This window comes from Oncorhynchus mykiss, chromosome 17 (assembly GCF_013265735.2).
Source record: "Oncorhynchus mykiss isolate Arlee chromosome 17, USDA_OmykA_1.1, whole genome shotgun sequence".
NCBI classification, from domain to species: Eukaryota; Metazoa; Chordata; class Actinopteri; order Salmoniformes; family Salmonidae; genus Oncorhynchus; species Oncorhynchus mykiss.
Genome location: NC_048581.1, coordinates 65842046 through 65868642, shown reverse-complemented (window position 1 = coordinate 65868642; position 26597 = coordinate 65842046). Strand labels below are relative to the sequence as shown.

The window sequence follows — 26597 nt, the reverse complement described above, 5'->3', positions numbered from 1 at the left end:
TCTCTTTGTGTGAGTCTGTCTGTGTGTGAGTCTCTCTGTGTGTGAGACTCTCTTTGTGTGAGTCTCTCTTTGTGTGAGTCTCTCTGTGTGTGAGTGCGTGTAGATACATGTGTAACTAGATGGTGGTTTTGTGAGTAATAACTAATATCCAATGACTAAATCTAAACTCTCCTCTCATCCCTCACTCTCCTCTCATCCCTCACTCTCCTCTTCTCTCATCCCTCACTCTACTCTCCTCTCATCCCTCACTCCTCTTCTCTCATCCCTCACTCTACTCTCCTCTCATCCCTCACTCTCCTCTCCTCTCATCCCTCACTGTCCTCTCCTCTCATCCCTCACTCTCCTCATCCCTCACTGTCCTCTCCTCCCCTCTCATCCCTCACTCTCCTCTCCTCTCATACCTCACTGTCCTCTCCTCTCATCCCTCACTCTCCTCTCCTCCCCTCTCATCCCCCCCCCCCCCCCCCCCCCCCCCCTGCAGCCATGTGTCCTGGGGACCTGCAGCAGCTGTGGAAGGAGGTGTCGGGGGTGCAGTCTGCAGAGGAGGCCCTGAAGCAGCAGCAGACTGGAGAGGGTCTGGACCTCAGCACCAACTCTACCTCAACCTCCTTCCCCAAAGCAAACACACGCAGCAGCCTGCACAATGGACAGGACAACCACACCCCAAAGAGAGACAGATACAGAGACAGGTACAGAGACAGGTACAGAGACAGATATAGAGACAGATATAGAGACAGGTACAGAGTCAGGTACAGAGACAGGTACAGAGACAGATATAGAGACAGGTACAGAGACAGGTACAAAGACAGGTACAGAGATACAGTTGGGTGCTTTATAAACGTTTCATATGAATGCACCATCGGGGCCATATTTCAGAAATGTATTTTATTATCTGGGTTATTGTTAGATGACTGTGTTCCCCGGCGAAAGCTTGTTACGCGATGGACTGCTAGAGGACTGGCATTTTGAAAAGCTGACACACACACACACACACACACATGCTCACACACACATACATATGCTCACACATCTGATAGAGCTAGAGAGAATGTGATGTGGTCAAAAGTTTTGAGAATGACACAAATATTAATTTCCACAAAGTTTGCTGTTTCAGTGTCTTTAGATATTTTTGTCACTATGGAATACTGAAGTATTTATTACAAGCATTTCATAAGTGTCAAAGACTTTTATTGACAATTACATAAAGTTGATGCAAAGAGTCAATATTTGCAGTGTTGACCCTTCTTTTTCAAGACCTCTGCAATCCGCCCTGGCATGCTGTCAATTCACTTCTGGGCCACATCCTGACTGATGGCAGCCCATTCTTGCATAATCAATGCTTGGAGTTTGTCAGAATTTGTGGATTTTTGTTTGTCCACCCGCCTCTTGAGGATTGACCACAAGTTCTCAATGGGATTAAGGTCTGGGGAGTTTCCTGGCCATGGACCCAAAATATTAATGTTTTGTTCCCCCGGCCAATTAGTTATCACTTTTGCCTTATGGCAAGGTGCTCCATCATGCTGGAAAAGGCATTGTTCGTCACCAAACTGTTCCTGGATGGTTGGGAGAAGCTGTTCTCAGAGGATGTGTTGGTACAATTCTTTATTTGTGGCTGTGTTCTTAGGCAAAATTGTGAGTGAGCCCACTCCCTTGGCTGAGAAGCAACCCCACACATGAATGGTCTCAGGATGCTTTACTGTTGGCATGACACAGGACTGATGGTAGTGCTTACCTTGTCTTCTCCGGACAAGCTTTTTTCCGGATGCCCCAAACAATCGGAAAGGGGATTCCTCCGAGAAAATGACTTTACCCCATGCTTGTAATATCAGTCTGTCCCTGATGTTTTTCCTGGAGAGAAGTGGCTTCTTTGCTGCACTTCTTGACACCAGGCCATCCTCCAAAAGTCTTTGCCTCACTGTGTGCAGATGCACTCACACCTGCCTGCTGCCATTCCTGAGCAAGCTCTGTACTGGCGGTGTCCCGATCCCGCAGCTGAATAAATTTTAGGAGACGGTCCTGGCGCTTGCTGGACTTTCTTGGGCGCCCTGAAGCCTTGTTCAGAACAATTGCCCCACTCTCCTTGAAGTTCTTCATGATCCGATAAATGGTTGATTTAGGTGCAATCTTACTGGCAGCAATATCCTTGCCTGTGAAGCCCTTTTTGTGCAAAGCAATGATGACGGCCCATATTTCCTTGCAGGTAACCATGGCTGACAGAGGACGAACAATGATTCCAAGCACCACCCTCCTTTTGAAGCTTCCAGTCTGTTATTTGAACTCAATCAGCATGACAGAGTGATCTCCAGCCTTGTCTTCGTCAACACTCACTGACATGTTGTCAGCTGGTCCTTTTGTGGCAGGGCTGAAATGCAGTGGAAATGTTTTGGGGGATTCAGTTCATTTGCATGACAAAGAGGGACTTTGCAATGAATTGCAATTCATCTGATCACTCTTCATAACATTCTGGAGTAAATGATACAAACTGAGGCAGCAGACTTTGTGAAAATTAATATTAGTGTCATTCTCAAAACTTTTGGCCACGACTGTACACTAATAGTGATACAGTGTGACTGATGTGTGCTCCATGTGCCCTGTAGAAGAACTGTGCTGGACGTAATTCTCACGTAGTTACTATGTCTTCAGCCTGCCATGATGTGTGTATCTGTGTGTAAGGTGTGTGTGTATAGTGTTACGTACTGTGTAATAAGCGTGTGGTGTGTGTAATATTCTAGGGTAAACGGCCCTCAGGTCATTTGATTTGTGGTCATTGTGGTCATTCTCATGTGTTTTCTGGAGTGGAGCACAAACTACTACTCTACTGCCGTCCAGGGGCCAGTTTGGCATGGGTGTGTCTGGGTGAACATTATGAGATGAGGAGGAAGAGGAGGAGGAGGAGGAAGAGGGGTAGGAAGAGGAAGAGGAAGAGGGGGAGGAGGGAGAGGTTAAGGAGGAGGAGGGGCGGAGGAGGAAGAGGAGGGGGAGGAAGGGGAGGAAGATAAGGGGGAGGAGGAAGAGGAGGAGGGGGAGGAGGAGGAAGAGGGGGAGGAGGAGTGAATGAGGAAGGGGTGACCTGAGAAATGGTTTGTTTGAATGTGAGCACAAAGTAGAAAAAGTGTTGTGTGTATGTAGTGTTATTCTTTGTGTGTGTTTGTTGGTTGTGTGTGTTTGTTTGTTGGGGCATGTGTGTGTTCAGGGGAGATGTATGTTTCAGATTGTGTGTGTTTGTTGGGTATGTATTCACCCGTGGGTTGTGTTCATTTAATCTTTAAGAGCAAGACTCTTTGAATGGATCTCCTCCTTCAGCAAGGCAGACCTCGGAGATGAACACCTCGTGCCTTATACCAAAGGCGGCCCACTATCCAGCAGCCAGTGAGTAACTCACACTCAGAAACATACACAGACCTGACATGCTGAGAATGAGGACATGCTCCCTCTGTGTGGGGGAAGTATAAGAGAGCTAGCTCCTGTGACATTTGACTGGCCCATTCTAACACTACCCTAGCATTGCTCATAGGGAGGCAGAGGAGACTGAAGGGAGGAGAAAGGAGGGGGCTAGCATGCTACAGATAATGCATGGCTGATGTGGACTGGTGTGTGGTTGCCAGTAGTTTGTCGCTTCTGCAGTCTGAGCAGCTTCTGAACTGAGCGGAGTCTACGACAGCCAACACGCATGCGCACACGCACATACACACACACACACACACACACACACACACACACACACAGCACATCTGCCCAATGAGAGGGGAATAGTGGAGGAGAAGAGGGGAAAAGAGAGGACGGAGAGGAGGGGATGAGAATGCGCTTGTCTTTGGGATGGTTCCCATCTGTGAGAGGGATGGTTTGTGTTATACAACCCTGTGATGTGGATCTGGCAGAAGCCTCAACCTCCTCCACACACACAGACACACACACAGACACACACAGACACACACACAGACACACACAGACACACACACAGACACACACAGACACACACACACACACAGACACACACAGACACACACAGACACACACAAACACACACACAGACACACACACACAGACACACACGCAGACACACACACAGACACACACACAGACACACACACAGACACACACACAGACACACACACATGTGAACATTGCTGTTCCAGCCTGTATGTCTCTGGATGCTGGTAGATTTCATGTAAATAAACTGTGAACTCTCTGTGGGAGTTTGTCAGACATGAGGCCAGGCTGGTTCAAACCTCATCTGCAGCACAATGTGAACCCTGTACACTGGCTACTGGACACACACCAAACACACACAGCCACTGGACCTGCCATCACTGGCCTGGATCCGGCCCAAACCAGAATCAGCATCCCAGAGCTACACACACACACGCACACACACACACACACACACACACACACTCACTCACTCACTCACTCACTCACTCACTCACTCACTCACTCACTCACTCACTCACTCACTCACTCACTCACTCACTCACTCACACACACACAGAACTGTCTCACCACAATAAAGCATACAGCCATGTCTCAGAACAACCGGCGTATGAGGGATAAGACCGCCACCCTACTCACCAATCATGCGGGCCGTATGGGTCTCATACTGACTAGAGAGGGGGGTGGGGACTGGGGCATTGTGAGGATGAACGTTTGAAATGGAGGAACACACACACCATTCTGCTCTTAGCTTCATGTTCACCACACTCTGATGACAGTAAGGGAACTATGGCCTTAGTGTGGAACAATGGATGCTTGCACTGTGTGTGTGCTTTTGCTGCTCAGAGGCATGTGTCTGTGGTTCTGATGTGTGCTTTATTTCATCTGTCAATGGTCATCTCAAATGAGATCACTAATTCCTTTCCCCTTACAGTATGTGTTGTGTGTACAGTATGTGTTGTCTATACAGTATGTGTTGTCTGTATAGTATGTGTTGTCTATACAGTATGTGTTGTCTGCACAGTATGTGTTGTCTGTACAGTATGTGTTGTCTATACAGTATGTGTTGTCTGTACAGTATGTGTTGTCTATACAGTATGTGTTGTCTGTACAGTATGTGTTGTCTGTACAGCATGTGTTGTCTATACAGTATGTGTTGTCTATACAGTATGTGTTGTCTGTACAGTATGTGATGTCTGTACAGTATGCCTGTATAGTATGTGGTGTCTATACAGTATGTGTTGTCTATACAGTATGTGTTGTCTGTACAGTATGTGTTGTCTATACAGTATGTGTTGTCTATACAGTATGTGTTGTCTGTACAGTATGTGTTGTCTATACAGTATGTGTTGTCTGTACAGTATGCCTGTACAGTATGTGTTGTCTATACAGTATGTGTTGTCTGTACGGTATGTGTTGTCTATACAGCATGTGTTGTCTATACCGTATGTGTTGTCTGTACAGTATGTGATGTCTGAACAGTATGCCTGTACAGTATGTGTTACCTGTACAGTATGTGTTGTTTATACAGTATGTGTTGTCTGTACAGTATGTCTCTACCATATATGTTGTCTGTACAGTATGTGTTGTCTATACAGTATGTGTTGTCTATACAGTATGTGTGTCTATTCAGTGTGTGTTGTCTGTACAGTATGTGTTGTCTATACAATATGTGTTGTCTATACAGTATGTGTTGTCTATACAGTATGTGTTGTCTATACAGTATGTGTTGTCTGTACAGAATGTGTTGTCTATACCGTTTGTGATGTCTGTACAGTATGCCTGTACAGTATGTGTTGTCTGTACAATATGTGTTGTCTGTACGGTATGTGTTGTCTATACAGCATGTGTTGTCTATACAGTATGTGTTTTCTGTACAGTATGTGTTGTCTATACTGTATGTGTTGTCTATACGGTATGTGTTGTCTATACAGTATGTGTTGTCTATACAGTATGTGTTGTCTGTACAGTATGTGTTGTCTATACTGTATGTGTTGTCTATACGGTATGTGTTGTCTGTACAGTATGTGTTGTCTATACAGTATGTGTTGTACAGTATGTGTTGTCTAAACAGTATGTGATGTCTGTACATCTGTTATGTTAGCTTCACATCATTCTAACCATGCTATTTTTCTCCATCCCCTCTCTCCCCCCTCTCTCCCTCTCTTCACCCTCTCTCTCCCCTCTCCCCCCCTCTCTCCCTCTCTTCCCCCTCTCTCTCCCTCTCTTCACCCTCTCTCTCCCCTCTCTCTCGCTCTCTCAGCCATGAGGAGCATGCAGGTTCCCATCCTCTCTATGGCCATGGAGAGTGTAAATGGCCTGGCTGTGAGGCTCTGTGTGATGACATGGGACAGTTCATCAAGTGAGTAACACCCTGAAGCTGCATTCATGAACGACTCTCCTCCACACAGCCACTGTGTGTCAGTCAGCCCATGCTAGAGTGGACGGGGCCCCTATTGCTGATGGATTGTCACTTTCACTCTTCCTAGCATGACTTTCTAGTGACTAGTGTAGGACTCTACAGTGAGTACTACTATTTCAGTCAGCCCAGACACACACTACCAGCGAATGCAGCGACTAGCCAGTGCTGAGTGTCAGTCAGTCAGTGTAGCTTTCTACAGCCTTCCATCAATAATGAATCAGTTGCTATCGGTTACATCAGGCTCCCTTGGTAGAGCAGAGCGTTTTGTTATTGTGTGTCCGTCTACATTATTTAACAGCTCTCTCTCTCTCTGTCAGCCTTCTCTCATCCCTTTATCCCTCACTTCAATCCCTCTATCTCTCTTTACGTGGTGTGTAGTGAGAGAACCTGTGACACGGTGCTGATAAGGTATCAAAGAAACCGAGGTTACGCCTTATAAGATAGCATAAGTCATTCAGTGTGTATGTGTGTGTGTGTATGTGTGTGTGTGTGTGTGTGTGTGTGTGTGTGTGTGTGTGTGTGTGTGTGTGTGTGTGTGTGTGTGTGTGTGTGTGTGTGTGTGTGTGTGTGTGTGTGTGTGTGTGTGTGTGTGTGTGTGTGTGTGTGTGTGTGTGTGTGTGTGTTACCTGTCTGTAACTGGTCCCTCCCGTCTCTAGCTGATTAGTGTTGTGCTCCCAGAGTTCTCTGTTCTGAAGGGTCAAGCAAATTGTTTCCACGCTTCGTTAGTAGTTTACTTAATTAGCTCATTTACAATCACAGCTTTTTGTTTCCATGGCGCTAGCAAAGACAGCTCCCTCTCTGTCCATCTCCCCCTGCTTTCCTTCTCTCTCTCCTCTCTGCCTTTCTCTACCTCTCTGTCCATCTCCCCCTGCTTTCCTTCTCTCTCTCCTCTCTGCCTTTCTTTATCTCTCTGTCCATCTCCCCCTGCTTTCCTTCTCTCTCTCCTCTCTGCCTTTCTCTACATCTTCCCCTGCTTTCCTTCTCTCTCTCCTCTCTGCCTTTCTCTACCTCTCTGTCCATCTCGCCCTGCTTTCCTTCTCTCTCTCCTCTCTGCATTTCTTTACCTCTCTGTCCATCTCCCCCTGCTTTCCTTCTCTCTCTCCTCTCTGCCTTTCTCTACCTCTCTGTCCATCTCCCCCTGCTTTCCTTCTCTCTCTCCTCTCTGCCTTTCTCTACCTCTCTGTCCATCTCCCCCTGCTTTCCTTCTCTCTCTCCTCTCTGCCTTTCTCTACCTCTCTGTCCATCTCCCCCTGCTTTCCTTCTCTCTCTCCTCTCTGCCTTTCTCTACCTCTCTGTCCATCTCCCCCTGCTTTCCTTCTCTCTCTCCTCTCTGCCTTTCTCTACCTCTCTGTCCAACTCCCCCTGCTTTCCTTCTCTCTCTCCTCTCTGCCTTTCTTTACCTCTCTGTCCATCTCCCCCTGCTTTCCTTCTCTCTCTCCTCTCTGTCTTTCTTTACCTCTCTGTCCATCTCCCCCTGCTTTCCTTCTCTCTCTCCTCTCTGCCTTTCTCTACCTCTCTGTCCATCTCCCCCTGCTTTCCTTCTCTCTCTCCTCTCTGCCTTTCTCTACCTCTCTGTCCATCTCCCCCTGCTTTCCTTCTCTCTCCTCTCTGTCTTTCTTTACCTCTCTGTCCATCTCCCCCAAGCTTTCCTTCTCTCTCTCCTCTCTGCCTTTCTCTACCTCTCTGTCCATCTCCCCCTGCTTTCCTTCTCTCTCTCCTCTCTGCCTTTCTCTACCTCTCTGTCCATCTCCCCCTGCTTTCCTTCTCTCTCTCCTCTCTGCCTTTCTCTACCTCTCTGTCTTGTCTGTTTGCCAGGTTGGAGTCTTTGGGGATGGTGTGTAAAGTGGAGAGGGGAGAGGGAGGGGTGAGGGGGGTACAGCGGGGGAGATTGGGTGTGTGTATGTGAACGTGTGTGCTGGTGGGAATAAGGGGTGATACATCTAAGCCTGATGTAAACAGTAAGTTGTTACTATTTGTTAGCGTGATGACACAACACACAACATGTCAGGCGAACAAACTCACTAATACACACAGGCACATTCCACTGAGATCCTGATATCTCTACTACAACAGCTTCAGGACAGTCCACTTGTGGCTAACAAATAACAAACCCATAACAAACCCCTAGCAATCCCATTATGAATATTTTAAGAGGCCAAAGGAACCCTTAACCAAGGCTTTACCAAGACCTAACAATGTCTGTAAGGTAGAGAAACAGACTTTATAATTATCCACTGAGATAATATCTTGAGGGATAGTGTGTATTAACATGGCATGGTACACACACACACCCTCACATGTATGCACACACATACCCGGAGGAGGTGTTGTGAAATGATGGCAGCGGACAGTCTGATCAAAGCCAGAGGCAGGCTGGGAAAGTTTTGAGAGGAAAGCTGTTGTTTGGTGTCTTATTTCACACAGCCTCAGGGCAGGTGGAGTGAGAGGGGGAGAGAGAGAGAGAGAGAGAGAGAGAGAGAGAGAGAGAGACAAACCAAACAGTGACAGATAAAGCCGTCAGGTCGACAGTGCGCTCCCCTCCAGCCTTCCTTAGTCATCGCTCCGGGCAGGAAGAGACGAGAGGAGACACTCTTCTATTTCCAGCTCTTTTCTTCCTTCTGATCTTTGATCTCTCTCTTTCCTCCCATCCCCTTTATTCTCTTTGTCCCGCCACTATCCTCTTCCCATCACCTATTTTCTTCTCTTCTCCTCTTCTATCTAATTACATTTTCCTAAATAGTAGAGACATTTACTAATTTCCCCTCCTGTCTCTTTCTCTTGCTCTATGCCGTCTGGTATAGTACTTTGTTGGCTGTGGTTAGTGGGGCTGATGGTAATGGGTAATGTGGGTTGAATCCCGGTCTGAGAGGGCTGAGGAGTAAACAGAGACTCATTGTCGGGACGCACGGAAAAAAACCTGGCTACTGTTTATGACTGAGCCACAGAGTTGGAGGGGGGGGGGGGGGGGGTAGAGGTGGAGGAAAATAGGAAGAAATTATGTTGGAGTGGAGGGTTATAGAGAGAGTTAGGGAGTGGAGGAGTGAAGAGAGAGTTAGAGAGTGGAGGAGTGAAGAGAGAGTTGGGGAGTGGAGGTATAAAGAGAGAGTTAGGGAGTGGAGGAGTGAAGAGAGAGTTAGGGAGTGGAGGAGTGAAGAGAGAGTTAGGGAGTGGAGTGAAGAGAGCGTTAGGGAGTGGAGGATTATAGAGAGAGTTAGGGAGTGGAGAATTATAGAGAGAGTTAGGGAGTGGAGGATTATAGAGAGAGTTAGGGAGTGGAGGAGTGAAGAGAGAGTTAGGGAGTGGAGGATTATAGCGAGAGTTAGGGAGTGGAGGATTATAGAGAGAGTTAGGGAGTTGAGGAGTGAAGAGAGAGTTAGGGAGTGGAGGATTATAGCAAGAGTTAGGGAGTGGAGGAGTGAAGAGAGAGTTAGGGAGTGGAGGAGTGAAGAGAGAGTTAGGGAGTTGAGGATTATAGCGAGAGTTAGGGAGTGGAGGATTATAGAGAGAGTTAGGGAGTGGAGGAGTGAAGAGAGAGTTAGGGAGTGGAGGATTATAGAGAGAGTTAGGGAGTGGATGATTATAGAGAGAGTTAGGGAGTGGAGGAGTGAAGAGAGAGTTAGGGAGTGGAGGATTATAGCGAGAGTTAGGGAGTGGCGGAGTGAAGAGAGAGTTAGGGAGTGGAGGAGTGAAGAGAGGGTTAGGTAGTGGAGGATTATAGAGAGAGTTAGGGAGTGGAGGAGTGAAGAGAGAGTTAGGGAGTGGAGGAGTGAAGAGAGAGTTAGGGAGTGGAGGATTATAGAGAGAGTTAGGGAGTGGAGGAGTGAAGAGAGAGTTAGGGAGTGGAGGATTATAGAGAGAGTTAGGGAGTGGAGGATTATAGCGAGAGTTAGGGAGTGGAGGATTATAGCGAGAGTTAGGGAGTGGAGGATTATAGAGAGAGTTAGGGAGTGGAGGAGTGAAGAGAGAGTTAGGGAGTGGAGGATTATAGCGAGAGTTAGGGAGTGGAGGTATAAAGAGAGAGTTAGGGAGTGGAGGAGTGAAGAGAGAGTTAGGGAGTAGAGGAGTGAAGAGAGAGTTAGGGAGTGGAGGAGTGAAGAGAGAGTTAGGGAGTGGAGGATTATAGAGAGAGTTAGGGAGTGGAGGAGTGAAGAGAGAGTTAGGGAGTGGAGGATTATAGAGAGAGTTAGGGAGTGGAGGATTATAGCGAGAGTTAGGGAGTGGAGGATTATAGCGAGAGTTAGGGAGTGGAGGATTATAGAGAGAGTTAGGGAGTGGAGGAGTGAAGAGAGAGTTAGGGAGTGGAGGATTATAGCGAGAGTTAGGGAGTGGAGGATTATAGAGAGAGTTAGGGAGTTGAGGAGTGAAGAGAGAGTTAGGGAGTGGAGGATTATAGCAAGAGTTAGGGAGTGGAGGAGTGAAGAGAGAGTTAGGGAGTGGAGAATTATAGAGAGAGTTAGGGAGTGGAGGAGTGAAGAGAGAGTTAGGGAGTGGAGGAGTGAAGAGAGAGTTAGGGAGTTGAGGATTATAGCGAGAGTTAGGGAGTGGAGGATTATAGAGAGAGTTAGGGAGTGGAGGAGTGAAGAGAGAGTTAGGGAGTGGAGGATTATAGAGAGAGTTAGGGAGTGGATGATTATAGAGAGAGTTAGGGAGTGGAGGAGTGAAGAGAGAGTTAGGGAGTGGAGGATTATAGCGAGAGTTAGGGAGTGGAGGAGTGAAGAGAGAGTTAGGGAGTGGAGGAGTGAAGAGAGGGTTAGGTAGTGGAGGATTATAGAGAGAGTTAGGGAGTGGAGGATTGAAGAGAGAGTTAGGGAGTGGAGGAGTGAAGAGAGAGTTAGGGAGTGGAGGATTATAGAGAGAGTTAGGGAGTGGAGGAGTGAAGAGAGAGTTAGGGAGTGGAGGATTATAGAGAGAGTTAGGGAGTGGAGGATTATAGCGAGAGTTAGGGAGTGGAGGATTATAGCGAGAGTTAGGGAGTGGAGGATTATAGAGAGAGTTAGGGAGTGGAGGAGTGAAGAGAGAGTTAGGGAGTGGAGGATTATAGCGAGAGTTAGGGAGTGGAGGTATAAAGAGAGAGTTAGGGAGTGGAGGAGTGAAGAGAGAGTTAGGGAGTAGAGGAGTGAAGAGAGAGTTAGGGAGTGGAGGAGTGAAGAGAGAGTTAGGGAGTGGAGGATTATAGCGAGAGTTAGGGAGTGGAGGAGTGAAGAGAGAGTTAGGGAGTGGAGGAGTGAAGAGAGGGTTAGGTAGTGGAGGATTATAGAGAGAGTTAGGGAGTGGAGGAGTGAAGAGAGAGTTAGGGAGTGGAGGAGTGAAGAGAGAGTTAGGGAGTGGAGGATTATAGAGAGAGTTAGGGAGTGGAGGAGTGAAGAGAGAGTTAGGGAGTGGAGGATTATAGAGAGAGTTAGGGAGTGGAGGATTATAGCGAGAGTTAGGGAGTGGAGGATTATAGCGAGAGTTAGGGAGTGGAGGATTATAGAGAGAGTTAGGGAGTGGAGGAGTGAAGAGAGAGTTAGGGAGTGGAGGATTATAGCGAGAGTTAGGGAGTGGAGGTATAAAGAGAGAGTTAGGGAGTGGAGGAGTGAAGAGAGAGTTAGGGAGTAGAGGAGTGAAGAGAGAGTTAGGGAGTGGAGGAGTGAAGAGAGAGTTAGGGAGTGGAGGATTATAGAGAGAGTTAGGGAAGGAGGAGTGAAGAGAGAGTTAGGGAGTGGAGGATTATAGAGAGAGTTAGGGAGTGGAGGATTATAGCGAGAGTTAGGGAGTGGAGGATTATAGCGAGAGTTAGGGAGTGGAGGATTATAGCGAGAGTTAGGGAGTGGAGGAGTGAAGAGAGAGTTAGGGAGTGGAGGAGTGAAGAGAGGGTTAGGTAGTGGAGGATTATAGAGAGAGTTAGGGAGTGGAGGAGTGAAGAGAGAGTTAGGGAGTGGAGGAGTGAAGAGAGAGTTAGGGAGTGGAGGATTATAGAGAGAGTTAGGGAGTGGAGGAGTGAAGAGAGAGTTAGGGAGTGGAGGATTATAGAGAGAGTTAGGGAGTGGAGGATTATAGCGAGAGTTAGGGAGTGGAGGATTATAGCGAGAGTTAGGGAGTGGAGGATTATAGAGAGAGTTAGGGAGTGGAGGAGTGAAGAGAGAGTTAGGGAGTGGAGGATTATAGCGAGAGTTAGGGAGTGGAGGTATAAAGAGAGAGTTAGGGAGTGGAGGAGTGAAGAGAGAGTTAGGGAGTAGAGGAGTGAAGAGAGAGTTAGGGAGTGGAGGAGTGAAGAGAGAGTTAGGGAGTGGAGGATTATAGAGAGAGTTAGGGAGTGGAGGAGTGAAGAGAGAGTTAGGGAGTGGAGGATTATAGAGAGAGTTAGGGAGTGGAGGATTATAGCGAGAGTTAGGGAGTGGAGGATTATAGCGAGAGTTAGGGAGTGGAGGATTATAGAGAGAGTTAGGGAGTGGAGGAGTGAAGAGAGATTTAGGGAGTGGAGGATTATAGCGAGAGTTAGGGAGTGGAGGATGATAGAGAGAGTTAGGGAGTGGAGGAGTGAAGAGAGAGTAAGGGAGTGGAGGATTATAGCGAGAGTTAGGGAGTGGAGGAGTGAAGAGAGAGTTAGGGAGTGGAGAATTATAGAGAGAGTTAGGGAGTGGAGGAGTGAAGAGAGAGTTAGGGAGTGGAGGAGTGAAGAGAGAGTTAGGGAGTGGAGAAGTGAAGAGAGAGTTAGGGAGTTGAGGATTATAGAGAGAGTTAGGGAGTGGAGGAGTGAAGAGAGAGTTAGGGAGTGGAGGAGTGAAGAGAGGGTTAGGGAGTGGTGGATTATAGAGAGAGTTAGGTAGTGGAGGAGTGAAGAGAGAGTTAGGGAGTTGAGGATTATAGCGAGAGTTAGGGAGTGGAGGATTATAGAGAGAGTTAGGGAGTGGAGGAGTGAAGAGAGAGTTAAGGAGTGGAGGAGTGAAGAGAGAGTTAGGGAGTGGAGGATTATAGAGAGAGTTAGGGAGTGGAGGAGTGAAGAGAGAGTTAGGGAGTGGAGGATTATAGCGAGAGTTAGGGAGTGGAGGTATAAAGAGAGAGTTAGGGAGTGGAGGAGTGAAGAGAGAGTTAGGGAGTGGAGGAGTGAAGAGAGAGTTAGGGAGTGGAGGAGTGAAGAGAGAGTTAGGGAGTTGAGGATTATAGCGAGAGTTAGGGAGTGGAGGATTATAGAGAGAGTTAGGGAGTGGAGGAGTGAAGAGAGAGTTAGGTAGTGGAGGATTATAGCGAGAGTTAGGGAGTGGAGGAGTGAAGAGAGAGTTAGGGAGTGGAGGATTATAGCGAGAGTTAGGGAGTGGAGGTATAAAGAGAGAGTTAGGGAGTGGAGGAGTGAAGAGAGAGTTAGGGAGTGGAGGAGTGAAGAGAGAGTTAGGGAGTGGAGGAGTGAAGAGAGAGTTAGGGAGTGGAGGAGTGAAGAGAGAGTTAGGGAGTTGAGGATTATAGCGAGAGTTAGGGAGTGGAGGATTATAGAGAGAGTTAGGGAGTGGAGGAGTGAAGAGAGAGTTAAGGAGTGGAGGAGTGAAGAGAGAGTTAGGGAGTGGAGGATTATAGAGAGAGTTAGGGAGTGGAGGAGTGAAGAGAGAGTTAGGGAGTGGAGGATTATAGCGAGAGTTAGGGAGTGGAGGAGTGAAGAGAGAGTTAGGGAGTGGAGGAGTGAAGAGAGAGTTAGGGAGTGGAGGTATAAAGAGAGAGTTAGGGAGTGGATGAGTTAAGAGAGAGTTAGGGACTGGAGGAGTGAAGAGAGAGTTAGGGAGTGGAGGAGTGAAGAGAGAGTTAGGGAGTGGAGGATTATAGCGAGAGTTAGGGAGTGGAGGATTATAGAGAGAGTTAGGGAGTGGAGGAGTGAAGAGAGAGTTAGGTAGTGGAGGATTATAGCGAGAGTTAGGGAGTCGAGGATTATAGAGAGAGTTAGGGAGTGGAGGAGTGAAGAGAGAGTTAGGGAGTGGAGGAGTGAAGAGAGAGTTAGGGAGTGGAGGAGTGAAGAGAGGGTTAGGGAGTGGAGGAGTGAAGAGAGAGTTAGGGAGTGGAGGAGTGAAGAGAGAGTTAGGGAGTGGAGGAGTGAAGAGAGAGTTAGGGAGTGGAGGAGTGAAGAGAGGGTTAGGGAGTGGAGGAGTGAAGAGAGAGTTAGGGAGTGGAGGAGTGAAGAGAGAGTTAGGGAGTGGAGGAGTGAAGAGAGGGTTAGGGAGTGGAGGAGTAAAGAGAGAGTTAGGGAGTGGAGGAGTGAATAGAGAGTTAGGGAGTGGAGGTGTAAAGAGAGAGTTAGGGAGTGGAGGAGTGAAGAGAGAGTTAGGGAGTGGAGGGTTATAGAGAGAGTTAGGAAGTGGAGGATTATAGAGAGAGTTAGGGAGTGGAGGTGTAAAGAGAGAGTTAGGGAGTGGAGGAGTGAAGAGAGGGTTAGGGAGTGGAGGATTATAGAGCGAGTTAGGGAGTGGAGGAGTGAAGAGAGAGTTAGGGAGTGGAGGAGTGAAGAGAGAGTTAGGGAGTGGAGGATTATAGAGAGAGTTAGGGAGTGGAGGAGTGAAGAGAGAGTTAGGGAGTGGAGGAGTGAAGAGAGAGTTAGGGAGTGGAGGATTATAGAGAGAGTTAGGGAGTGGAGGATTATAGCGAGAGTTAGGTAGTGGAGGATTATAGCGAGAGTTAGGGAGTGGAGGATTATAGAGAGAGTTAGGGAGTGGAGGAGTGAAAAGAGAGTTAGGGAGTGGAGGATTATAGCGAGAGTTAGGGAGTGGAGGTATAAAGAGAGAGTTAGGGAGTGGAGGAGTGAAGAGAGAGTTAGGGAGTGGAGGAGTCCATGCTAGGTAAAGCTCCGCCTTATCTCAGTTCACTGGTTACGATGGCAACACCCATCCGTAGCACGCGCTCCAGCAGGTGTATCTCACTGATCATCCCTAAAGCCAACACCTAATTTGGCCGCCTTTCGTTCCAGTTCTCTGCTGCCTGTGACTGGAACGAATTGCAAAAATCGCTGAAGTTGGAGACTTTTATCTCCCTCACCAACTTCAAACATCTGCTATCTGAGCAGCTAACCGATCGCTGCAGCTGTACATAGTCTATTGGTAAATAGCCCACCCATTTTCACCTACCTCATCCCCATACTGTTTTTATTTATTTATTTTTCTGCTCTTTTGCACACCAATATCTCTACCTGTACATAACCATCTGATCATTTATCACTCGAGTGTTAATCTGCATAATTGTAATTATTTGCCTACCTTCTCATGCCTTTTGCACACAATGTATATATAGACTCCCCTTTTTTCTACTGTGTTATTGACTTGTTAATTGTTTACTCCATGTGTAACTCTGTGTTGTCTGTTCACACTGCTATGCCTTATCTTGGCCAGATCGCAGTTGCAAATGAGAACTTGTTCTCAACTAGCCTACCTGGTTAAATAAAGGTGAAATAAAATTTTAAAAAATTAAAAAAGGAGTGAAGAGAGAGTTAGGGAGTGGAGGAGTGAAGAGAGAGTTAGGGAGTGGAGGATTATAGAGAGAGTTAGGGAGTGGAGGAGTGAAGAGAGAGTTAGGGAGTGGAGGATTATAGAGAGAGTTAGGGAGTGGAGGAGTGAAGAGAGAGTTAGGGAGCGGAGGAGTGAAGAGAGAGTTAGGGAGTGGAGGAGTGAAGAGAGAGTTAGGGAGTTGAGGATTATAGCGAGAGTTAGGGAGTGGAGGATTATAGAGAGAGTTAGGGAGTGGAGGAGTGAAGAGAGAGTTAAGGAGTGGAGGAGTGAAGAGAGAGTTAGGGAGTGGAGGATTATAGAGAGAGTTAGGGAGTGGAGGAGTGAAGAGAGAGTTAGGGAGTGGAGGATTATAGCGAGAGTTAGGGAGTGGAGGAGTGAAGAGAGAGTTATGGAGTGGAGGAGTGAAGAGAGGGTTAGGTAGTGGAAGATTATAGAGAGAGTTAGGGAGTGGAGGAGTGAAGAGAGAGTTAGAGAGTGGAGGAGTGAAGAGAGAGTTAGGGAGTGGAGGTATAAAGAGAGAGTTAGGGAGTGGAGGATTATAGAGAGAGTTAGGGAGTGGAGGAGTGAAGAGAGAGTTAGGTAGTGGAGGATTATAGCGAGAGTTAGGGAGTCGAGGATTATAGAGAGAGTTAGGGAGTGGAGGAGTGGAGAGTTAGGGAGTGGAGGAGTGAAGAGAGAGTTAGGGAGTGGAGGAGTGAAGAGAGGGTTAGGGAGTGGAGGATTATAGAGAGAGTTAGGGAGTGGAGGAGTGAAGAGAGAGTTAGGGAGTGGAGGAGTGACGAGAGGGTTAGGGAGTGGAGGATTAGAGTGGAGGAGTGAAGAGAGAGTTAGGGAGTGGAGGAGTGAAGAGAGAGTTAGGGAGTGGAGGAGTGAAGAGAGGGTTATGGAGTGGAGGAGTGAAGAGAGAGTTAGGGAGTGGATGAGTGAAGAGAGAGTTAGGGAGTGGAGGAGTGAAGAGAGAGTTAGGGAGTGGAGGATTATAGCGAGAGTTAGGGAGTGGAGGATTATAGAGAGAGTTAGGGAGTGGAGGAGTGAAGAGAGAGTTAGGTAGTGGAGGATTATAGCGAGAGTTAGGGAGTCGAGGATTATAGAGAGAGTTAGGGAGTGGAGGAGTGAAGAGAGAGTTAGGGAGTGGAGGAGTGAAGAGAGGGTTATGGAGTGGAGGAGTGAAGAGAGAGTTAGGGAGTGGATGAGTGAAGAGAGAGTTAGGGAGTGGAGGAGTGAAGAGAGGGTTAGGGAGTGGAGGATAATAGAGAGGGTTAGGGGGTGGAGGAGTGAAGAGAGAGTTAGGGAGTGGAGGAGTGAAGAGAGAGTTAGGGAGTGGAGGAGTGAAGAGAGAGTTAGGGAGTGGAGGATTATAGCGAGAGTTAGGGAGTGGAGGATTATAGAGAGAGTTAGGGAGTGGAGGATTATAGAGAGAGTTAGGGAGTGGACTAGTGAAGAGAGAGTTAGGGAGTGGAGGGTTATAGCGAGAGTTAGGGAGTGGAGGAGTGAATAGAGAGTTAGGGAGTGGAGGAGTAAAGAGAGAGTTAGGGAGTGGAGGAGTGAAGAGAGAGTTTGGGAGTGGAGGTGTAAAGAGAGAGTTAGGGAGTGGAGGAGTGAAGAGAGAGTTAGGGAGTGGAGGGTTATAGAGAGAGTTAGGGAGTGGAGGATTATAGAGAGAGTTAGGGAGTGGGGGTGTAAAGAGAGAGTTAGTGCGTGGAGGTATAAAGAGACAGTTAGGGAGTGGAGGAGTGAAGAGAGAGTTAGGGAGTGGAGGATTATAGAGAGAGTTAGGGAGTGTAGGAGTGAAGAGAGAGTTAGGGAGTGGAGGATTATAGAGAGAGTTGGGGAGTGGAGGATTATAGAGAGAGTTAGGGAGTGGAGGAGTGAAGAGAGAGTTAGGGAGTGGATGATTATTGAGAGAGTTAGGGAGTGGAGGAGTGAAGAGAGAGTTAGGGAGTGGAGGTATAAAGAGAGAGTTAGGGAGTGGAGGAGTAAAGAGAGAGTTAGGGTGTGGAGGATTATAGAGAGAGTTAGGGAGTGGGGGTGTAAAGAGAGGGGGAGTAGAGGGAGGTGAGATCATTTTTTTGAGAGAAATATGGAGTGGAGGAGTGAAGAGATAGTTATGGAGTGGAGGAGTGAAGAGATAGTTAGGGAGTGGAGGATTATAGAGAGAGTTAGGGAGTGGGGGTGTAAAGAGAGAGTTGGGGAGTGGGGGTGTAAAGAGAGAGTTAGGGATTGGGGGTGTAACGAGAGAGTTAGGGAATGGAGGATTATAGACATAGTTAGGGAGTGGGGGTGTAAAGAGAGAGTTAGGGAGTGGGGTGTAAAGAGAGAGTTAGGGAGTGTAGGATTATGGAGAGAGTTAGGAAGTGGGGGTGTAAAGAGAGAGTTAGGGAGTGGGGGTGTAAAGAGAGAGTTAGGGAGTGGGGGTGTAAAGAGAGAGTTAGGAAGTGGAGGTGTAAAGGGAGAGTTAGGGAGTGGGGGTGTAAATAGAGAGTTAGGGAGTGGAGGATTATAGAGAGAGTTAGGGAGTGGGGGTGTAAAGAGAGAGTTAAGGAGTGGGGGTGTAAAGAGAGAGTTAGGGAGTGGGGGTGTAAAGAGAGAGTTAGGGAGTGGAGGATTATAGAAAGAGTTAGGAAGTGGGGGTGTAAAGAGAGAGTCATGGAGTGGGGGTGTAAAGAGAGAGTTAGGGAGTGGGGGTGTAAAGAGAGAGTTAGGGAGTGGAGGATTATAGAGAGAATTAGGAAGTGGGGGTGTAAAGAGAGAGTTAGGGAGGGAGGTGAGATCATGTTTTTGTTATTATTACCATGTACTTGTGTTGAGCCGTCTATCTATGCCGGGATTACCCATGCCATGACATCATTGTTATTGGTTCATTTCTTCTCTCAGTCTTATATTTTCAAACTCCCCACTCACTTAAAGACATACACAAAGATACACACATCGTATCAGAGTTGTCATGAGCAGAAAATAGGGATGTCCCGTGTAGTCCTTGGTCACAGATAGTCAGAAATACACAAGTCCTTTAGAATCTCCAGACAACTTTTTTAATGGCACATAGTTGTACACATACAGTCAGGGTAGGCAGCAGCAACCTGCAAATAACCCTGGCAATGACTGAGGGAGGGAGGGAGGGAGGGAGGGAGGGAGGGAGGTAGGGAGGGAGGGAGGGAGGGAGGGAGGGAGGGAGGGAGGGAGGGAGGGAGGGAGGGAGGGAGGGAGGGAGGGAGGGAGGGGGAGAATGGGTTAGAGAGAGGAAGAAGGGGAGGGAGAGAGGGAGAAGGGGAGGGAGAGAGGGAGAAGGGGAGGGAGAGAGGGAGAAGGGGAGGGAGAGAGGGAGAATGGGAGGGAGAATGGGAGGGAGAGAGGGAGAAGGGGAGGGAGAGAGGGGGAATGGGAGGGAGAGAGGGAGAAGGGGAGGGAGAGAGGGGGAATAGGAAGGAGAGATGGAGAAGGGGAGGGAGAGAGGGAGAAGGGGAGGGAGAGAGCGAGAATGGGTTAGAGAGAGGGAGAATGGGAGGGAGAGAGGAAGAAGGGGAGGTAGAGAGGGAGAATGGGAGGGAGAGAGGGAGAATGGGAGGGAGAGGGGGAGAATGGGAGGGAGAGAGGGAGAATGGGTTAGAGGGAGGAAGACGGGGAGGGAGAGAGGGGGAAGGGGAGGGAGAGAGGGAGAAGGGGAGGGAGAGAGGGAGAATGGGAGGGAGAATGGGAGGGAGAGAGGGAGAAGGGGAGGGAGAGAGGGGGAATGGGAGGGAGAGAGGGAGAAGGGGAGGGAGAGAGGGGGAATAGGAAGGAGAGATGGAGAAGGGGAGGGAGAGAGGGAGAAGGGGAGGGAGAGAGCGAGAATGGGTTAGAGAGAGGGAGAATGGGAGGGAGAGAGGAAGAAGGGGAGGTAGAGAGGGAGAATGGGAGGGAGAGAGGGAGAATGGGAGGGAGAGGGGGAGAATGGGAGGGAGAGAGGGAGAATGGGTTAGAGGGAGGAAGACGGGGAGGGAGAGAGGGGGAAGGGGAGGGAGAGAGGGAGAAGGGGATGGAGGGAGAGGGCGAGAATGGGAGGGAGAGAGGGAGAATGGGAGAATGGGAGGGAGAGAGGGAGAAGGGGAGGGAGAGAGGGAGAAGGGGAGGGAGAATGGGAGGGAGAGAGGGGGAAGGGGAGGGAGAGAGGGAGAAGGGGATGGAGAGAGGGAGAATGGGAGGGAGAGGGCGAGAATGGGAGGGAGAGAGGGAGGGAGAATGGGAGGGAGAGAGGGAGAGAGGGAGAAGGGGAGGGAGAGAGGGGGAATAGGAAGGAGAGATGGAGAAGGGGAGGGAGAGAGGAAGAAGGGGAGGGAGAGCGCGAGAATGGGTTAGAGAGAGGGAGAATGGGAGGGAGAGAGGAAGAAGGGGAGGGAGAGAGGGAGAATGGGAGGGAGAGAGGGAGAATGGGAGGGAGAGAAGGAGAATGGGAGGGAGAGAGGAAGAAGGGGAGGGAGAGAGGGGGAAGGGGAGGGAGAGAGGGAGAAGGGGATGGAGAGAGGGAGAATGGGAGGGAGAGAGGGAGAATGGGAGGGAGAGAGGGAGAAGGGGAGGGAGAGAAGGGGAAGGGGAGGGAGAGAGGGAGAAGGGGATGGAGAGAGGGAGAATGGGAGGGAGAGGGCGAGGGCGAGATTGGGAGGGAGGGAGAATGGGAGGGAGAGAGAGAGAGAGGGAGAAGGGGAGGGAGAGAGGGAGAATGGGAGGGAGAAGGGGAGGGATAGAGGGAGAATGGGAGGGAGAGAGGGAGAAGGGGAGGGAGAGAGGGAGAATGGGAGGGAGAGAGGGAGAAGGGGAGGGAGAATGGGAGGGAGAGAGGGAGAAGAGGAGGGAGAGAGGGAGAATGGGAGGGAGAGAGGGAGAATGGGTGGGAGAGAGGGAGAAGGGGTGGGAGAGGGGGAGAATGGGTTAGAGAGAGGAAGAAGGGTAGGGAAAGAGGGAGAAGGGGGGGAGAGAGGGAGAAGGGGAGGGAGAGAGGGAGAATGGGTGGGAGAGAGGGAGAATGGGAGGGAGAGAGGGAGAATGGGAGGGAGAGAGGAAGAAGGGGAGGGAGAGAGGGAGAATGGGAGGGGAGAAGGAGAAGGGGAGGGAGAGAGGGATAATGGGAGGGAGAGGAAGAAGGGAGGGAGAGAGGGAGAAGGAGAGGGAGAGAGGGAGGGAGAATGGGTGGGAGAGAGGGAGAATGGGAGGGAGAGAGGGAGAAGGGGAGGGAGAGAGGGAGAATGGGTTAGAGAGAGGAAGAAGGGGAGGGAGAGAGGGGGAATGGGAGGGAGAGAGGGAGAAGGGGAGGGAGAGAGGGAGAATGGGTTAGAGAGAGGGAGAAGGGGAAGGAGAGAGGGAGAATGGGAGGGAGAGATGGAGAAGGGGAGGGAGAGAGGGAGAATGGGAGGGAGAGATGGAGAAGGGGAGGGAAGAGGTAGAAGGGGAGGGAGAGAGAGGGGGAGAATGGGAGGAGAGGGAGAATGGGTTAGAGAGAGGAAGAATGGGAGGGAGAGAGGGAGAAGGGGAGGGAAGGGGAGGGAGAGTGGGAGAATGGGTTAGAGAGAGGAAGAATGGGAGGGAGAGAGGGAGAAGGGGAGGGAGAGAGGGAGAAGGGGAGGGGAGAGGGAGAAGGGGAGGGAGAGAGGGAGCGGTACGCTGGGAAAGATCAGAAGGTCCCGCATCCTCCCACAGCAGAGGAAACAAACATCACCGCCATTCAGACACAGCACACACACACACTCTGTCTCACACACCCACTCTATCTCACACACACACTAACATATAATCACGCACACACACACACGTGCACCCACACACATATTTCAGGGCAAAAGTGTATTAGGAGTAAATCATAGATTAGGACCTCTCTCTGTAGCTATGATAACACATGAGCTCATGTCCAGGTGTTCTCCCACACTGAGGTCATGGACTAGAGAGCAGAATACACACACACACTAAAAATAATATGGTTATATTGAACTGATATACATATGTAATGTAATTTTTTACATAACTCCCTCCCCTCACTAATAGACACACAATCTCTCCTCCACTGTGTAAACTGTCTGGTTGTTTTGTTTAACACTGAGTTCAACAGTTGACTCTTTCATGTTTGGACTTTGTTGTGTTTTTTCTGTGAGGAGGAAATCTAGTTTATACTGTGAAGTGTTTGGTACAAGCCCACTATTGTGTGTGTTTCCATGTGTCTGTTTGGACAGGAGTGTGAAGCCCTCTGGTCTCTTGAAAAACTCTAAACAGGAAAATAAACAACTATCTGCAGTCACATAAATGTGAACATTTATTTATATGAAGTCGTCATTGGCCGGGATCACAGAAACTGGAGCGTTGGTATCTGCTGCACGCTGTACAGTCACATGTCTCCCTACTGTCCTCTTCCAATGACACACACAGTGGCACATATGTCTGGTGTTACATTGAATATGTGTGAATATGGAAGAAAGTAAATGATGGATTAATATGATTTGTTTTGCGTGACATTAACGGGCTATAACCCAGTTGTATCCCTCTATCTCTCCCCCCTCCTCTCCCTCTGCCCTCCTCTCCCTCTGTCGTCATCTCCCTCTGTCGTCATCTCCCTCTCTTTTCTCTCAGGCATCTGAACAACGAGCATGCTCTGGATGACCGCAGCACAGCCCAGTGCAGGGTGCAGATGCAGGTGGTACAACAGCTGGAGATACAGGTGGGCTACACATACACACACACACACACACACACACACACACACACACATAGCCACTCTCTGTGACTGTGACTTGTCTGAGTCAGGGTGGGGGTTAGAGAAAGCACTGGAGCTTGTAATTTAAAAGAGGAAATCTGCCATCACAGGCCCCAATTATGAACCTCCCAGTCCAGCCCAGTCCAGTTGAGCCCAGCCCAGTCCAATCCAGCCCAATCCCGTCCAGTCCAGCCCAGTCCAGTTGAGCCCAGCCCAGTCCAATCCAGCCCAATCCAGCCCAATCCCGTCCAGTCCAGCCCAGTCCCGTCCATTCCAGCCCAGCCCAGCCCAGTCCAGTCCAGTCCAGCCCAGCCCAATCCCATCAAGCCCAGTCCCGTCCAGTCCAGCCCAGTCCAGTCCAGTCCAGCCCAGCCCAATCCCATCAAGCCCAGTCCCGTCCAGTCCAGCCCAGTCCCGTCCCGCCCAGCCCAGTCCAGCCCAGTCCAGTCAAGCCCAGCCCAGTCCAATCCAGCCCAATCCAGCCCAGTCCAGCCCAGTCCCGTCCAGCCCAGCCCAGTCCAGTCCAGTCCCGTCCAGTCCAGCCCAGTCCTGTCCCGCCCAGCCCAGTCCTGTCCCGCCCAGCCCAGTCCAGCCCAGTCCAGTCCAGCCCAGCCCAGTCCAATCCAGCCCAATCCAGCCCAGTCCAGCCCAGTCCCGTCCAGCCCAGCCCAGTCTGGGCCCCACGCCTGAAGCCACCGCTGGGAAACACAACGTGACAGAGAGGCAGGCGGTGTCACATCACATCAGCTCTCCGGTCCTCTCTGCTTCCCCTGCCATGTCAACTACCTCAGCCAGGCACTGGCATCACCACTCACTACTGCTCTGTTACAGTACCTACACACAGATTAACACACACACACTTCACTCAATGCTGCCCTGCTGGTCTCATTCAGCCAGCTTCTGCAGGCCTCTCACTCTCACGCACACACACACACATTCTGTCATAAACACACACATACAGACACACACGTACATACACACACATACAGACACACACATACAGACACACACGTACATACACACACATACAGACACACACATACAGACACACACGTACAGACACACACGTACAGACACACACGTACAGACACACACATACAGACACACACGTACAGACACACACATACAGACACACACATACAGACACACACATACAGACACGTTTCCCGCAGGCTATTGCACAGCAGCTCCCTCTAAACGCCAGTTAGCAATGTCAAACGGGGACTAGTGTATCTGTAGGGTAATGTGTGTGTGAGTGTGTGTGTGTATAACGTGTGAGATAGTGTTAGGTGTGTGTGGGGAGGGGGTTCTCTCTGGGGATACTGGTGCTGTGAGACAGTGAGAACAGCCCAGAGACACACACACACACTACACACACACTCATACACACACTACACACGTGTTAAATCATAGACGAAGGGGATGCCTCTTTCGCTTGTACGTCACACCCTCTCCTAAATATCTGTGTTTTACTGGTGTGATGGGAAGCATTGACACTGATGTGGCTTGATTGGATTTGATGAAGAGTCCACAGTGTGAGAATCAGCATCAGAATAAGTCTCTAGTCTGTTAACGTCAAGACAAACAGTGTTGTTTGAATGGGGCTTGAGTCTAGACATGTGAATGGGGCCTGAGTCTAGATATGTGAATGGGGCCTGAGTCTAGACATATGAATGGGGCCAGAGTCTAGACATGTGAATGGGGCCTGAGTCTAGACATGTGAATGGGGCCAGAGTCTAGACATGTGAATGGGGCCTGAGTCTAGACATGTGAATGGGGCCTGAGTCTAGACATGTGAATGGGGCCTGAGTCTAGACATGTGAATGGGGCCAGAGTCTAGACATGTGAATGGGGCCTGAGTCTAGACATGTGAATGGGGCCAGAGTCTAGACATGTGAATGGGGCCTGAGTCTAGACATGTGAATGGGGCCTGAGTCTAGACATGTGAATGGGGCCTGAGTCTAGACATGTGAATGGGGCCAGAGTCTAGACATGTGAATGGGGCCAGAGTCTAGACATGTGAATGGGGCCAGAGTCTAGACATGTGAATGGGGCCTGAGTCTAGACATGTGAATGGGGCCTGAGTCTAGACATGTGAATGGGGCCTGAGTCTAGACATGTGAATGGGGCCAGAGTCTAGACATGTGAATGGGGCCTGAGTCTAGACATGTGAATGGGGCCTGAGTCTAGACATGTGAATGGGGCCAGAGTCTAGACATGTGAATGGGGCCAGAGTCTAGACATGTGAATGGGGCCTGAGTCTAGACATGTGAATGGGGCCTGAGCCTAGACATGTGAATGGGGCCTGAGTCTAGACATGTGAATGGGGCCAGAGTCTAGACATGTGAATGGGGCCTGAGTCTAGACATGTGAATGGGGCCTGAGTCTAGACATGTGAATGGGGCCTGAGTCTAGACATGTGAATGGGGCCAGAGTCTAGACATGTGAATGGGGCCAGAGTCTAGACATGTGAATGTGGCCAGAGTCTAGACATGTGAATGGGGCCAGAGTCTAGACATGTGAATGGGGCCTGAGTCTAGACATGTGAATGGGGCCTGAGTCTAGACATGTGAATGGGGCCAGAGTCTAGACATGTGAATGGGGCCAGAGTCTAGACATGTGAATGGGGCCAGAGTCTAGACATGTGAATGGGGCCTGAGTCTAGACATGTGAATGGGGCCAGAGTCTAGACATGTGAATGGGGCCAGAGTCTAGACATGTGAATGGGGCCAGAGTCTAGACATGTGAATGGGGCCTGAGTCTAGACATGTGAATGGGGCCTGAGTCTAGACATGTGAATGGGGCCAGAGTCTAGACATGTGAATGGGGCCTGAGTCTAGACATGTGAATGGGGCCTGAGTCTAGACATGTGAATGGAGCCAGAGTCTAGACATGTGAATGGGGCCTGAGTCTAGACATGTGAATGGGGCCAGAGTCTAGACATGTGAATGGGGCCTGTAGCAAAGCTGTAGAATGACTTATTTTCCTTACTACTGTGCTTCTCTACTATTACAATAGTGATCATTGACTAAAAAAGTGTAATTTCACTGTCCTTGTGTGTGTGTGCGTGCGTGCGTGTGTGTGTTTCTCAGCTGTCCAAGGAGAGTGAACGACTGCAGGCGATGATGACCCACCTGCACATGCGCCCTTCGGAGCCAAAGCCTTTCAATCAACCTGTGAGTACCTCACCTCTCAACTCTCACCTCTCAACTCTCACCTCTCAACTCTCACCTCTCACCTCTCAACTCTCACCTCTCACCTCTCACCTCTCAACTCTCACCTCTCAACTCTCACCTCTCAACTCTCACCTCTCAACTCTCACCTCTCAACTCTCACCTCTCAACTCTCACCTCTCAACTCTCACCTCTCACCTCTCAACTCTTACCTCTTAACTCTCTCCTCTCACCTTTCACCTCTCACCTCTCAACTCTTACCTCTCAACTCTCACCTCTCTCCTCTCACCTTTCACCTCTCACCTCTCTCCTCTCACCTCTCACCTCTCAACTCTTACCTCTCAACTCTCTCCTCTCACCTTTCACCTCTCAACTCTCACCTCTCTCCTCTCACCTTTCACCTCTCACATCTCACCTTTCACCTCTCACCTCTCACTGTGCTGTAGCAGATGCCACTAAGGTATATTTGTGTTTCTGAGGGTTTTGGGGGGTGTCCAGTCAGACTTGGTGTTTGCATCCTTGTTGATGAGTGTTACAAATGTGGACTACAATTTATTTATTCATAGATTAGGGTTATCTATAGAGTTGATTATTAGTTTACAAGATATGTATACAGCCTGTTGTTCTGGATTCATATATGAGCAGAGGTCCCAATAATAAAACATGTAATAATGTAGTCATAATTAAATGTGTGCCTGTGTGTGTGTGTGTGTGTGTGTGTGTGTGTGTGTGTGTGTGTGTGTGGGGGGGGGTGTGTGTGTGTGTGTGTGTGTGTGTGTGTGTGTGTGTGTGTGTGTGTGTGTGTGTGTGTGTGTGTGTGTGTGTGAGCCATCAGTCAGTCTGCCCTGTTGATGGATGGAGCTGTGTGTCTCTGGGCAGGCAGGTTGGCGCAGGCA

General features: G+C 49.3%; 1 protein-coding gene across 13 annotated transcripts in view; it reads left to right on the top strand.

Moving 5' to 3' along the window:
- The window catches only part of LOC110494414 (forkhead box protein P4), a 167968-nt gene that overhangs the window by 124853 nt on the left and 16518 nt on the right, over positions 1 to 26597 (top strand). For 7 of the 13 annotated variants that reach the window (XM_036950464.1, XM_036950468.1, XM_036950465.1 and 4 more), the window contains 5 exons: positions 482 to 701; positions 3271 to 3369; positions 6194 to 6292; positions 22405 to 22492; positions 25621 to 25704. In XM_036950464.1, the coding sequence (XP_036806359.1) occupies positions 482 to 701; positions 3271 to 3369; positions 6194 to 6292; positions 22405 to 22492; positions 25621 to 25704 (590 nt within the window). The remainder of the gene's footprint in view (positions 1 to 481; positions 702 to 3270; positions 3370 to 6193; positions 6293 to 22404; positions 22493 to 25620; positions 25705 to 26597) is intronic. The other 6 variants (XM_036950466.1, XM_036950469.1, XM_036950474.1 and 3 more) reach the window with 2 other exon arrangements.